The sequence below is a fragment of the Oryctolagus cuniculus genome, chromosome 10 (genome assembly GCF_051225735.1).
Source record: "Oryctolagus cuniculus isolate XC-2025 breed Fujian yellow rabbit chromosome 10, ASM5122573v1, whole genome shotgun sequence".
Lineage (NCBI taxonomy): Eukaryota > Metazoa > Chordata > Mammalia > Lagomorpha > Leporidae > Oryctolagus > Oryctolagus cuniculus.
Genome location: NC_142876.1, coordinates 35,466,684 through 35,481,873, shown reverse-complemented (window position 1 = coordinate 35,481,873; position 15,190 = coordinate 35,466,684). Strand labels below are relative to the sequence as shown.

The 15,190-nt window shown below is 35.3% G+C and overlaps 1 protein-coding gene across 2 annotated transcripts in view; it reads left to right on the top strand.

Moving 5' to 3' along the window:
* The window catches only part of PIK3C3 (phosphatidylinositol 3-kinase catalytic subunit type 3), a 151,844-nt gene that overhangs the window by 101,693 nt on the left and 34,961 nt on the right, over window positions 1-15,190 (top strand). For both annotated transcript variants that reach the window (XR_016214052.1, XM_008261249.5), the window contains exon 21: window positions 1,005-1,079. Coding sequence is in view for 1 of the 2 variants with exons in the window: in XM_008261249.5 (XP_008259471.1) it covers window positions 1,005-1,079 (75 nt within the window). In the remaining variant the exon portion in view is untranslated. The remainder of the gene's footprint in view (window positions 1-1,004; window positions 1,080-15,190) is intronic.

Here is a 15,190-nt window from a genome sequence, read left to right as displayed (position 1 = left end):
TCTTTACAAGAGAAAGATTAAAATAAATTGGACCCAATAATTCATCTGTAGCCTTGATCATAGGAATTTTATTAATACTTTAGAAGATGATTGTACAAACTACATAATATCTTTACCATTCAGCAAAATAAAATGTATTTGACTTGCCTACTGCTGACAACGTCAAGATTGTTTCTGTACAGATTCTTTTTTTTTTTTTTTTTGACAGGCAGAGAGTGGACAGTGAGAGAGAGAGAGAGAGACAGGTCTTTCTTTGCCGTTGGTTCACCCTCCAATGGCCGCCGCGGCCGGCGCACCACGCTGATCCGATGGCAGGAGCCAGGTACTTATCCTGGTCTCCCATGGGGTGCAGGGCCCAAGCACTTGGGCCATCCTCCACTGCATTCCCTGGCCACAGCAGAGAGCTGGCCTGGAAGAGGGGCAACCGGGACAGAATCTGGCACCCCGACCGGGACTAGAACCCGGTGTGCCGGTGCCACAAGGCGGAGGATTAGCCTAGTGAGCCGTGGTGCCGGCCTCAAATTCTTTTTTAAGTCCTGCATTTATTTCTGTATTCTTGTGGATGACACAGTTATGGGATAAGGGATGAGTATCAGTAAACTTTATGTATATTTCTGTAGATAATTGTTTTTCAATGTCATTTTTAACTGATGTTCAATTTGAAATGATAAATGGTAGGCATAGGTTATTATTCCTGACAACTAATATAACTTTTGATACAAATAGCTTTTAATTGGACCCAATTTTAAAGATTTTGTTTCTGTGCAGATACTGATTTCTTTTGAGTTTCAGGTGATAGACTCTCTAGAGAGAAGATTACAAATTACAAAATTACAAAAATCTTCTAGAAAGAAGATTACAAATTCAAAATTCAAGTGAGAATTCAGAAACAATAGAAAGCACATTGAGACTGAAGTAGCACAAACTGCTTTTATATTCCAGGGAATATGTAACCTGCTTTGTATGTGTTTTTCATGTTTTTTTTTTTTCTTCTATTACGGCAGCTGGATATTGTGTGATTACATATATACTTGGAGTTGGAGACAGACACCTGGATAACCTTTTGCTGACAAAAACAGGTAACAAATAATTGTTATTGTACATGCATTTGAGAGTTTGGTGATTTTTATCTGTAATCTTATTAGCAAAATAAATTGCATAAGTGAAGATAGAACAGAGTCTTAACTGTCCTTTAAACGCCAGGCAGAAGGATATTTAGAAAATCTTCATCCTTTGTAACAACACTTTAGTAGTAATTCTACAGATAGTCATCTAGCTTTTGCTTCGGTATTTCAAATTCCCTTTTTTGGTGGAAAGCTCATAATGTATGCAGTTTGAAATTCTGTAGCTCTGGTAAGAAAAATATTGGAAAATTCTTTTTCTTATCAAACTATGCTTAACTCATCTATCTTTAATTGTTTTTCTTTTTCCCTTTGTAATTCCATGGAACAATTGTTCTTATCATCCTCCCTGATAACTGTTTAGTCTCATGTCTTTAAGTGTCGTCTCTATGCTGAAAACTTCCAAATTTATAGCTCTGTACCTCAATCCATTTCATTAAATTCAAATTAAAATTCCCAGTTGCTGGGGTCAATGCTGTGGTGAAGCTGGTAAAGCTGCCATCAGAAGTACCGGCATCATATATGGGGGCTGGTTTGAGTCCCAGCTGCTCTACTTCTGATCCAGCTCCCTATTAATGCTCCCGGGAAAGCAGCAGAATATGGTCCAAGTTTTTGGGCCCCTGTACCCACATGGGAGACCTGAAAGAAACTCCTGGCTTCTGGATTTGGATCAGCCCAACTCCAGCCAGTGTAGCTATTTGGGGGATGAACCAGCAGATGCGAGATGTCTCTTTCTCTGCCTCTACCTCTCTGTAACTCTGACTTTCAACTACATCAGTAAATCTTTAAAAAAATAAAATGCCCGGTTGTTTACTTGAATCCTGCCTATTTTTGGCTAGTTGTAAAGGTTATCTTCCTTCCTCTTCCTCTTGCCTAAAATCCCCTCCTTACATCATTTTGTCATTTCAGTAAACAACAACATCATCTAGATAGTCGTTCATCCTCTGGTCCTGGAAGTTATTTTTAGTACTGCTCTTGTCCTCATCTCAGGTGTTGAACTTAGTAGCAAATCTCATCTATTCTGTACTTCCAGAATAGTTCATGTGGTTGACTGCTATCTTCGTTTTTCCTGTTTCACACCATTTGAAGCTTCCCTACACAATTACAGTACAATCTCAACTCTTTACTGTGACCTTGTCATGGCTCCCCCTCCAACTATCTTCTGAGTATCAATATGCTTCTGCCTCAGGCAGGCGCCATTATTCTTTCCTCTTTCTGTTTCATTTAATGACTTAAAAGCTGCTTATATGTCCATTTTCTTATGGTATCGCCTTAGAAAAGTCCTTTCTAACTGTCTAGCAAATGTGCTTTGTTCTGTATTACTCTATTTATTACCCTTGTTTTCTTTAGAGTGCTTTTTTGCTAGATGAAGTTATCTTTTTGTTTAATTTTAAGAGTATGTATTAAACATCTGCTAGATACTGGAAATATCAAAGTAAACAGAAAAGACAGGATTCTACCCCCATGGAACTTGGTGACTCCTTATCCTCATCTTATTCTACTAAGGATGTAAGTGACAGGAGAACAGCAACCTTGTTAATCCAGGTTAACACTATACCTCCAGAGCTGGAACAAAACCTAGCTAGAGTTTCAGTAAGTCAGTTTTTAATTAATGAATGAATAAACATCTCTGCTTTTCTGTTTAGACTTTTACTCTCTAGGCTATCCTTTTGCAGAAAATAGATTTTCATCTTACTCTTTAAGTTAGTCCGTTGGATAAAAACATAATACATCAAGTATAGACTAGCTTTTAATATAATAAACCTATTCACATACTTTGAAATTCCATAGAGTCATTTTAAGTTACTGCATGTGAAAAATCATCTGTGATTGATTTGGTATGTCAGGCCAGTCCCTCTCTTTAATAATCAACTTCAAAGGATTATAATCAAGCTATCATGGAGGTCCTTGACTAATTCAGTCAAGAATATTTATAAAACTTTATGATGTGTGTAGAGAGAATTGTTTTTTGGAAGATGTTTTCATGTGTTGTTTTTTAATTAAAATCAGCTACCAAAGTGATTCCATTTGTTTCCAGATTATAATCACTTTATAACCTCAATGGAATTCTCTAATGTATAGATTAGCATTACACTGGTATTATATTGTACTCCTGGATCCTAGCATCTCTTCCTTTTAAATTAATAAAAAGTTTATCTGATAATGTAGCAGAGCACTTTCTGCTGGACTTTGAGAAGAGCTTGTTCATCTCTATATATTGATGGAGGGATGTGTTATTTAGGAATGAGATCTAGAAAGTGGAGTCTACATAATGTATTTTATTGGCCCAGATCTGTTACTTGTTTAATGGAAGTTGATTTGTAAAACTTCAGTAACAGAAGCTTGTTACCAGTTTTTCCACTAGAGGGTGCTCCAAACTTTTAAAAAACAAAAGCTTACCTTAAAATGTTCTAGATAGGAGGCACATTCATTTTCTTTTAATACTGAAATTCAGAGAAGTGCATTTGGTGCAATATTTAAGTCGTCTGAATCCCATATCAGAGTACCTGATATCAAGTCCCATCTCTGCTTCTGATCTCACTTGTTGCTAATGTATAATCTACCAGGCAGCAGGTGATGGCTCAAGTACTTGGGTCCCTGCTACCCACATAGGAGACCAGATTGAATTCCAGACTCCAGGCTTCAACCTGACTCAGCCCTTGGCTATTATGGGCATTTGGAGAGTGTACCGGCTGGTGGAAGATTTCTCTCTCTCTCTCTCTCTCTCTCTCTCTCTCTCTCTCTCTCTATTGTTCTGCCTTTTAAATAAATAAAAACCTGGAAAATTTTAAAAAGTTTTTTTTCTTAACTGCTTTGCAATTATTTCATCTAGTTGCATGAGTCAATTAGAATTTTAAGTCTTTCTTACTAGGAAAATGTTTTCAAAATTTCAGGTTTAGATTGCATCAAAATTATCTAAGAAAAAACTAATCATTTTAAGACACATAGAAGTATAATACATTCTTCATCTTCTAAAAATGTGTATTATTTAAAAGGGTTTTTTTGGCTTTTGTCATCTTTTACTGATAGTCCCTATTTCAGAATAGTTTCAAATGATATTAATTATATAGCCCTTGTCTATACTACTGTGGAATAGTGGTCTTTCTACTTTATATTGTTGAATTCTTCATTTAGTGGAGGATTAAGCCTGTGACTAAAAAGTAAATTGAAAGTAAGTTATTGCAAAAATTAAAATAACAAAAAGAAAGGAAGGAGGATGGAAAGTAGTATTTTGTGCATAGAACTGCATATAGAAAGTCAGTATAAATAAATTTATGTCATTAAAAATGATATTATACATTGTAAATTTCATACAGTTTAGACAAAGTAAATTTTGAATGTGGTGTATTGTACAAAATGTACTTTTGTGCTTTTTCTTGAAAATGCCTGAATATTATTTATCATTTTCCATTGTATATTTCATCATCCATTATACCTTCAGTACTGATTTTGTAACTTATTAAAAACTGGGAACCTGAGATTCACTTCGTGTCTCATCCCTCGACAGCTGGTAGAACAGTTTTTAATAGATGTACTAATGCTTTTCCCATTTTTCCCATTGTTGTCTTCTGTTCTCATTTGCTAGTATGGGCAGGTTTACACTATGACTCTGCTTTGAATGAAAGTAGTTTTGAATAGTATCCAAAGTTCCCCTGTATCATTGATGTCCAGTTCCTGTTATGAGTGGTGGACTAGAGATTTCATTTTGCTGTTGTCTTTGGGGATTTGCCCCTCACAGCTATTCCACACTATCAAGAGAAGTGAGACAAAAAGGGATCCAGCTAAGAACTGTAGACGTGTGTGAAAGAAAATGATTTGCTGCATATACAAAATTTAAAAAATCTATTCAGAGGTAATAATGATAAAGTGAAAAAAATGTGAATCTCAATAGTGGATTCCCCTCTTCTTCACTTTTCCCCCCAACACCTTATTTGATTTTTGGATACTTCTTGTTTGGTTGATGTTTCCAAAGCTTGTGCAGCAGATGGCGCTGTGTGTTCACTGTAAAATTGAAAGTATGCAAATCCCTTTGTCAGTATATTGCCTTGTGGTCAATTGTAGCATTGTTTTCTTGAAGCAAATTTGAGGTGATAGCTCTTTCACATATTAATGCATTAAAATTGCATATTTTGGCCAAGAAGTTACAAAATTTAAACTATGGTGAAGGATTGAAAAAAGTATATTTCAGAATTGATGTCCTTGGGGCAGCAGGACTCAAGCTTGGTTTGAGTTTATCCTAATTCTTTAGAAAAAGGGTTTTTTTAAATTTTACTTTTAAAAATTTGATGGGGAGAAAAAAACCCAGTGAAGCTGAAAAACTTGTTTGTTCCTCGTGTTATACAGACTTAATAATAGGATTAGTGTATAAAATTTATATGTAAATAACTAATGAATATTCACAAATGAAATAACAAGCTGGATGTCTTTACTGAATGGAAAGTTTGTTGTAGGTCCTGGGGATGTTTTCTTTAATCTCGACTTGTCCATTTGGGACAGAAATAGTGGCTTTTTTTTTTTTTTTTTCCTGTCTTGGCAATTTCAGGGTAGTATGTTTTGAATCCTTTTTCAGAAAGCTTAAAGAAAAAAATTGCATTCTTACACTTACCCTAATTGGACCTTTTTTTTCAATATTTCTCCTACCCTGGAGTATATCATTATTTAAATTTATGTGAAAATGATTAATATTTTTTAAGTTATGAGGAACAAGCTGGCAGATTTGCTAATATTGCTGGTTCTGAGGTCAGAATTAAGTAAATGTAAGTAAGCTACTTCATATTTGGTGAGTCCATATCTTCTTTGTAATGTATAACTGATGATAGTACTTTTCTCCTGGTGGTTTTGTGAAGAGTGATTAGCATAATATGGTAGAATTTTGCTTGGTGCTAGTAAACATTCCTGAAGGGCTAGTACATTTTATTTGGTTTAGAACCATGAGATGAGAATACCTTCCATTTTTGGTTTATTTATTTATTTATTTTTATTTTATTTTTTTAATTTTTTTATCTTTTATTTAATGAATATAAATTTCCAAAGTACAGCTTATGGATTACAATGGCTTCCCCCCATAACGTACCTCCCACCCGCAACCCTCCCCTTTCCCACTCTCTCTCCCCTTCCATTCACATCAAGATTCATTTTTGATTCTCTTTGTATACAGAAGATCAGTTAAGCATACATTAAGTAAAGATTTCAACAGTTTGCTCCCACATAGAAACATAAAGTGAAAAATACTGTTTGAGTACTAGTTATAGCATTAAATCTCAATGTACAGCACACTAAGGACAAAGATCCTACATGAGGAGTAAGTGCACAGTGACTCCTGTTGTTGACTTAACAATTTGACACTCTTGTTTATGGCATCAGTAATCACCCTAGGCCCTTGTCATGAGCTGCCAAGGCTATGGAGGCCCCTTAATTCACTGACTCTGATCATATTTAGACAAGGCCATGGTCAAAGTGGAGGTTCTCTCCTCCCTTCAGAGAAAGGTACCTCCTTCTTCTTCTTTCCACTGGGATCTCACTCACAGAGATCTTTCATTTAGGGTTTTTTTTTTTTTTTTTTTTTTTTTTTTTTTTTTTTTTTCTAGGGTATCTTGGCTTTCCATGCCTGAAATACTCTCATGGGCTTTTCAGCCAGATCCGCATGCCTTAAGGGCTGATCCTGAGGCCAGATTGCTGTTTAGGACATCTGCCATTCTATGGGTCTGCTGTGTATCTCACTTCCCATGTTGGATCATTCTCTCCCTTTTTGATTCTATCAGCTAGTATTTGCAGACACTATTCTTGTTTATGTGATCCCTTTGGTTCTTAGTCCTATCATTATGATCAATTGTGAACAGAAATTGATCACTGGGACTAGTGAGATGGCATTGGTACATGCCACCTTGATGGGATTGAATTGGAATCCCCTGCTATATTTCTAACTCTGCCATTTGAGGTAAGTCAGCTTGAGCATGTCCTGAATTGCACATCTCTTCCCTCTATTATTCCCACTCTTATATTTAACAGCGATCACTTTTCAGTTAAGTTTCAGCACTTAAGAAGAATTGTGTATTGATTACAGTATTCAACCAAAAGTATTAAGTAGAACAAACAAAAGAAATACTAAGAGGGATAACATATTAAGTTGCTCATCAACAGTCAGGGTGAGGGCTGATCAAGTCACCTTTTCTCATAGTATTCATTTCACTCTAACAGGTTTCCTTTTTGGTGCTCAGTTAGTTGTCACCTATCAAGGAGAACAAGTGGTATTTGTCCCTTTGGGATTGGCTTATTTCACTCAGCATAATGTTTTCCAAATTCCTAACAGAGATCACTTTTCAATTAAAATTTAAACACCTAAGAGTAATTGTGTGTTAATTGCAGAGTTCAACCAATGGTACTAGCACGAAAAAAATACTAAAATGGATAAAGTATTACATTGTACATTTTTGGTTTATATAGTTATTTTGACTCATAATATTAGAAATAATTAATATATTTTAGAAGTTCCCTTTCTCACCATAAAATCCATATTCCTTTAAGTTACTTTTTTTTTAAATTCTCTGTTGAGTGCTGATTATTTTAATAAATTGTGAGAGATTACAAAAGGAACAGTCTATTTGGTTATTGATTTAATATTGTCCTCTGAATTTTTTAGGTAAAACTTGATGTTTCAGAAACACAACATGTTTATTTGATATTTCAAAAATAAAACTACTTTTTTGTTAATAGAAATAGTCTGTAAAGAAGTTAATACAAGGTTTATTCAAGGCAGAATATGAATGACCCTAGTCCCAGCAGACACAAAAATGCATTCTTCATGAATCTTGGGAAATATTCCAAAGTAGTCAGATTCTCATCAGGATTTGTGTATTCTATGACAGTACATTTTCATTTATCATAAATACTGAACACACCATTGGCTTGGCCCCAAATGGTGGATTTTGGGTATGCAGCGGCTTATTTCTCTAAGCATATGATTGCTTACAGGCATCATCAGAGATAGGATATGTAGAAAGAAGACTACTGATCAGTTTTTAGAAGTACATTTCTGGAGATAGACTAGGAATGTAATTATTGATAAGAAAATTTGACATCACCTAAGTCAAATTGCCCTGGAGAATGAGATTTGTAGCTCTGTGGGGATACCCCTCAGACCCATCTCAGTAGGTGTTCCTCTTGAATACTTGCTGGCTTTTGGAGGTCTGTGCTCAATTTTATTTTTTTCTCACATTATAATATATCATGTTCAATATATAATGTTCTTACATAGAACTTGGTTACCATTCAGATGGTGGTGCTCTTCAGCTATTTATGTTTAAGTTATTTAGTATATTAAGTAAACTATAAAATGTAAAATCGCACCTTTGCTTTCCTAATTTGCTTGCTTATTTTCTTTGGTATGTAGGAAAGGAAATCAGGAAGTCTTAACACATTTAATATGCTTCCAGTAAATATTTTTCAAATGAATAAATGAACTAAGATTTTTCTTGTCATTTTTATCCACACTTATGGTTGCTGAAAATGTTTCTTGTCTAAACATTTATGTTACCTATTGGCATACTATTATTTACCACTCTTTTAACTTTAAGTGAAAATAACTCTGACCAAGTATATATATAAAGGTTTAAATAACAAGAACTAGGAGCAGCTAGAGTGTAGATAGCCATCTTTTAATTCCAGAAATAAATAGAGGTTTCATTATAATAATATAGTTGCATGACACCTTTTGTTGTTTCTAGATTTTGACTTAGGGAAACAGGAAAGATATATCCACAAAAAAATAAATCTGTGGGAAAATAGTAAAAAGTCAGATTATATACAAAACAATGATAGCCAGTAGGAAATTCACTGGAGAGTGTCAGGGGAATTTTTTCGGGAGTTGGAAATTAACTGGAATCTTCTAGAAAAGAGAGTTTGGATATGGGGGACATTGATAGATAGTCAAGGAGAAGGGAAGTAAATTGGTATGAAAAACAGAATGAGTACAGTCTTGAGATTTGCCACATTTAATTACTAGATAAAATGAGAGTTTAAAAAAATTTTTACCATTCAATAGTTTATTTTTTATTTATTTGACAGATGAGTTAGACAGTGCCATTCAATAGTTTTGATTCAGCAGTTATCTAGTCTCTTTAATGCAAGAACTACAAATGTCTTGAGCTACAATTTTAAAGTAAATTCATGTCACTTATGCAAATAACAGGAAAATTTAATTATTGTCATTCCTTTATGTATTGCAAGTTAGGGACAAAAGGAAGTAATTAAAGTCAGTAATTGGTTTGTTTTCTGTACACTTTACCTCTTGACTGTTCAAGGTATAGTTTTGAATAAGATCACACACCCTGAACTTCTTAACTAAACATTCTTTGAATTTCATGGAATGAATATTTTAAAGCATTTACAATGATATATCATTTACAGTTATTAACTTAAAAAATCATTCCCTTTAGTATGTGGGAGGATGAATTTTCTTAAAACATTAATAGCCTCTTTCAAAAAACATGGCTTTTTGAACTTGCAAAGCATAATAATGGTTTCATTGTTCAATACTGAATCTTTAATGGCTTATAATTAAGCAGTAATCTTGTTCTTTGAGAATTTTCTTACAAGAAGGATGGAAATATATCTTTCATTTACAAGCAATGATGCATAACCAACGTTGGAATTCCAGTAATGCCTGCAATGAAAGGGAGAAAATTGGAGCTAAGTTTCCTTTTAAAAGCATGGAGCAATTTAAATAACCCATGTGTGAGGACAATTTTGTTTCAAAAACTGAATCACTAATCTGCTCAAGTGTTGGGCACCATTAGGGATTATACTGGCTAAAAAAATGTTATTTTATACTTAGTTAGATGGAGGAAACATATTCAGGTGAAGGCCATGGAATCTTTAACAGAAGTTTATTATAGCTTTTTCTCAACTCACGGTGAATTAAAATGATAGAATACCCTTTGGTCTTTAAGAAATTAGGAGATGATATTTTCTAGTGAGTACTGCAGTTACTCAATTCCTAATTCTAAAACTGCTTCTGTTATTGAAAAGATGTCTTTCTTTCCTCTTACCCTTCCTCACTCCCTTCCATCAATTCTTTTTTTTTTTTATAGAAAACTTTCATTTAATAAATATAAATTTCAAAAGTACAACTTTTGGATTATAGTGGTTCTTCCCCCCATAACCACCCTCCCACCTGCAAACCATCCCATCTCCTACTCCCTCTCCCATCTCATCCCATTCTTCATTAAGATTCAGTTTTAATTATCTTTATATACAGAAGATCAACTCTATACTAAGTAAAGATTTCAACAGTTTGAACCCAAACAAAGTATAAAGTACTGTTTAAAGACTAGTTTTACTGTTAATTCTCATAGTACAACACATTAAAGTCAGAGGTTCTACATGAGTAGCAAGTGCACAATGACTCCTGTTGTTGATTTAACAATTGACACTCTTTATTTATGACGTCACTAATCACTTGAGGCTGTTATCATGAACTGCCAAGGCTATGGAACCTTTTGAGCTTACAGACTGAGACCTTATTTAGACAAGGCCATAATCAAAGTGGAAGTTCTCTCCTCCATTCAGAAAAGGGTACCCCCCTCATTGATGGGCTGTTCTTTCCACTGGGATCTCACTTACAGACATCTTTCATTTAGATCATTTTTTGCCACAGTGTCTTGGCTTTCCATGCCTGAGAAACTCTCATGGACTTTTTAGCCAGATCTGAATGCCTTAAAGACTGATTCTGAGGCCAGAGTGCTGTTTTGGGCATTTGTCATTCTATGAGCTTGCTGTGTATACTGCTTCCCATGTTGGACCATTCTCTTATTTTTAATTCTATCAATTATTATTAGCAGACACTGATCTTATTTGTGTGATCCTTTTGATACATAATCCTATCATTATGATCAGCTATGAACTTAAACTGATCACTTTAACTAGTAAAATGGCATTGGTACCTGCCAACTTAATGGGATTTGGACTCCCCTGGCAAGTTTTTAGCTTTACCCTTAGGAGTAAGTCCGAAGGAGTGTGTGCCGAACTGTATATCTCCTCCCTCTCTTATTCCCACTCTTATATTTAACAGGGATCACTTTTCAGTTAAATTTAAACACCTAAGAATAACTCTGTGTTAATTAAAGAGTTCAACCAATGGTATTAAGTAGGAAAAGAAAATACTAAAAAGAATAAAATGGTAAGCTGTTCCTCAACAGTCAGGACAAGGGCTGTTCAAGTTGTTGCTTCTCATAGTGTCAGTTTGACTTCTGCAGGTTTCCTTTTAGGTGCTCAGTTATCACCGATTAGGGAGAACATATGATATTTGTCCCTTTGGGACTGGCTTAATTTACTCATCATGATTCCTCCATTTTGTTACAATTGACCAGATTTCATTTTTTTTTTTTACCAATGTGTAGTATTCCATAGAGTACATATCCCATAATTTCTTTATCTAGTCTTCTGTTGAAGGAAAATTAGATTGATTCCATGTCTTAGCTATTATGAATTGAGCTGCAATAAATATTGAGGTGCAGATAGCTCTTTTATTTGCCAATTTAATTTCCCTTGCGTGAATTCCAAAAAGTGGGATGGTTGGGTTGTGTGGTAGGGCTATATTCAAATTTCCGAGGTATCTCCAAGCTGTCTTTCATAGTGGCTTTACCAGTTTGCATTCCCACCAACAGTGGATTAGTGTCTCTTTTTCCCCACATCCTTGACAGCATCTGTTGTTAGTTCATTTCTGTATGTGAGCCATTCCAACTGCGGTGAGGTGAAACCTCATTGTGGCTGTGATTTGCATTTCTCTGATGGCTAGTTTTCCTGAACATGTTTTCATGTGTCTGTTGACCATTGGATTTCCTCTTTTGAAAAATGTCTGTTTAGATCCTTGGCCCATCTCTTATGTGGGTTGTTTGTTTTGTTGTTGTGGAGTTTCTTGATCTCTTTGTAGATTCTGGTTATTAATCCTTTATCAGTTGCATAATTTGCAAATATTTTTTTCCATTCTGTCGGTTGCCTCTTCACTTTCCTGACTATTTATTTTGCAGTACAGAAACTTCTCAATTTGATGTAATCCCAATTGTTAATTTTGGCTTTGACTGCCTGTGCTTCTGGGGTGTTTTCCAAGAAGTCTTTGCCTGTGCCTGTGTCTTGCAAGGTGATCTTTGTTCTTTCTCAGCCATGGCATTGCCTGTGTATACAAAGGCTGCTGATTTTTGTGCATTGATTTCATATCCTGCTACTTTGCCAAACTCTTCTATGAGTTCCAATAGTCTCTTAGTAAAGCTCTTTGGATCTCCTAAATAAAGAATCATATCATCTGCAAAGAGGGATAGTTTGAGTTCTTCCTTCCCAATTTGTATCCCTTTAATTTCTTTTTCTTGCCTAATGGCTCTGGCTAAAACTTCCAGAACTATATTGAATAGCAGTGGTGAGAGTGGGCATCCCTGTCTGGTACCAGATCTCAGTGGAAATGCTTCCAACTTTTCCCCATTCAATAGGATGCTGGCCATGGGTTTTTCATAAATTGCTTTGATTGTATTGAGGAATGTTCCTTCTATACCCAATTCACTTAGAGTTTTCATCATGAAAGGATTTTGTATTTTATCAAATGCTTTCTCTGCATCTATTGAGAAAATCACATGGTTTTTCTTCAGTTTGTTAATGTGGTGTATCACATTGATTGATTTGTACACATTGAACCATCCCTGCATGCCAGGGATAAATCCCACTTGGTCTGGGTGTATGATCTTTCGATGTATTGTTGCATTCTATTGGCCAGAATTTTATTGAGGATATTTGCATCTGTGTTCATCAGGGAAATTGGTCTGTAATTTTCTTTCAATGCTGTATCTTTTTTAGGCTTAGGAATTAAGGTGATGCTGGTTTCATAGAAAGAATTTGGGAAATTCCATCTTTTTCAGCTGTTTTGAATAGTTTGAAAAGAATTTGAGTTAGTTCTTCTTTAAGTGTCTGGTGGACTTCAGCAGTGAATCCATCCGGTCCAGGGCTTTTCTTTTTTGGGAGTACCTTTATTATTGATTCAATTTCTGACTTGGTTATTGGTCTGTTTAGGTTTTCTATGTCTTCATGGTTCAATTTAGGTAGGTTGTATGTGTCCAGGAATCTATCCAATTCTGCTAGATTTCCCAGTTTGTTGGCATACAACTCTTTGTAGTAATTTCTGATGACTCTTTATTTCTGTGGTGTCTGTTGTTACACTTCCTTTTTCATCTCTAATTTTATTGAATTGAGTATTCTTTCTTTTTTTCGTTAGTAGGTCCAAAGGTGTGTGAATTTTGTTTATTTTTTCAAAAAGCAGCTCTTTATTTGACTGATCTTTTTTTAAAAAGATTTATTTTATTTATTTGAAAGTCTGAGTTACACAGAGAGAGGAGAGGCAGAGTAGAGAGAGGTCTTCCATCCGATGGTTCACTCCCCAATTGGCCACAACGGCTGGAGCTGTGCTGTTCCGGAGCCAGGAGCTTCCTCCGGGTCTCCCACGCGGGTGCAGGGTCCCAAGGACTTGGGCCATCGTCTCCTGCTTCCCCAGGCCATAGCAGAGAGCTGGATCGGAAGAGAAGCAGCCGGGACTCGAACCGGCGTCCATATTGGATGCTGGCGTTTCAGGCCAGGGCTTTAACCCACTGAGCCACAGCACTGGCCCCCTTTGCTGATCTTTTGTAATTTTTTTTATTCAATTTTGTTGAATTCTTCTTTAATTTTAATTATTTCTCTTTTCCTACTAGTTGTGGGTTTGATTTGCTGTAGTTTTTCTAGATACTTGAGATGCATTGATAGCTCATTTATTTGGTGCTTTTCCAATTTCTTGATGTAGGCACCCATTACTATAAGCTTTCCTCTTAACACTGCTTTTGCTGTATCCCATAAGTTTTGGTATGTTGTTTACTTATCTTCATTTGCTTTCAGAAAGTTTTTGATTTCTCTTTTGGTTTCTTCTATGACCCACTGTTCATTCAAGAGCATGTTTTTTAGTCTCCATGTGTTTTCATATGTTCTAAAGATTCCTGAGTTGCTGATTTACAGCTTCATTCCATTGTCATCTGAGAAAATGCATGGTATGATTTTGATTTTTCTGAATTTACTGAAACTTGCTTTATGGCCTAGTGTGTGGTCAATCCTAGAGAAAGTTCCATGTACTGCTGAGAAGAATGTGTCTTCTTCAAGTATAGGATGAAAAGTTCTGTAGATATCTGTTAGATGCATTTGGGCTATAGGGTTGATTAAATCTCCTATTTCCTTATTGATTTTCTGTCTGGTTGATCTATCCTTTGCTGAAAGTGGAGTATTGTAGTCTCCCAATACTATTGTATTGGAGTCTAAGTCCCCCTTTAGATCCATTAACATATCTTAAATAGCCCGATGTCCTGTAATTAGGTGCATATATGTTTATAATAGTTATATCTTTCTGTTGAATGGAACTCTTGATCATTATATAGTTCCTCTCTTTGTCTCTTAACAATTTTTTTAATTATAGTCTAGTCTATTTTGTCTTATATTAAGATGGCTATGCCAGCTCTTTTTTTTTGGTTTCTGTTGGCATGGAATATCTTTTTCCAACCTTTCAATTTAGTCTACATGCACCTTTGTTGGAAAGGTGTTTCTTGTAAGCAGCACGTACATGGGTTTTGTTTTTTATTCCATTCAGCCAGTCTGTAACTTTTAATTGGAAAGTTGAGGCCATTTACATTCAATGTGACTGTTGGTAAGTAGTGACTTCACCCTGCCATTTTTCCCAAGATATTTTTAATTTATACTTTGAACTTTCTGTGATCTTTTACTGAGAGATTTTCTTCCTTTACCTTCTTTCATATTGATGACTGTGTTTCTGTATTTCTGTGTGTAACACATCTTTAAGCATCTTTTGCAAGCCTGGACGAGTTGTGACAAATTCTTTCAATTTCTATTTTCTATGAAAGGTCTTTATTTTACCTTCATTCACAACTGAGAGCTTTGCAGGTTATAATATTCTGGGATGACAGTTTTTTTCTCTCAGGACTTGGGCTGTATCTCACCATTCTCTCCTAGCCTTCAGTGTTTCTGAAGAGAAGTCAGCTGTGAGTCTAATT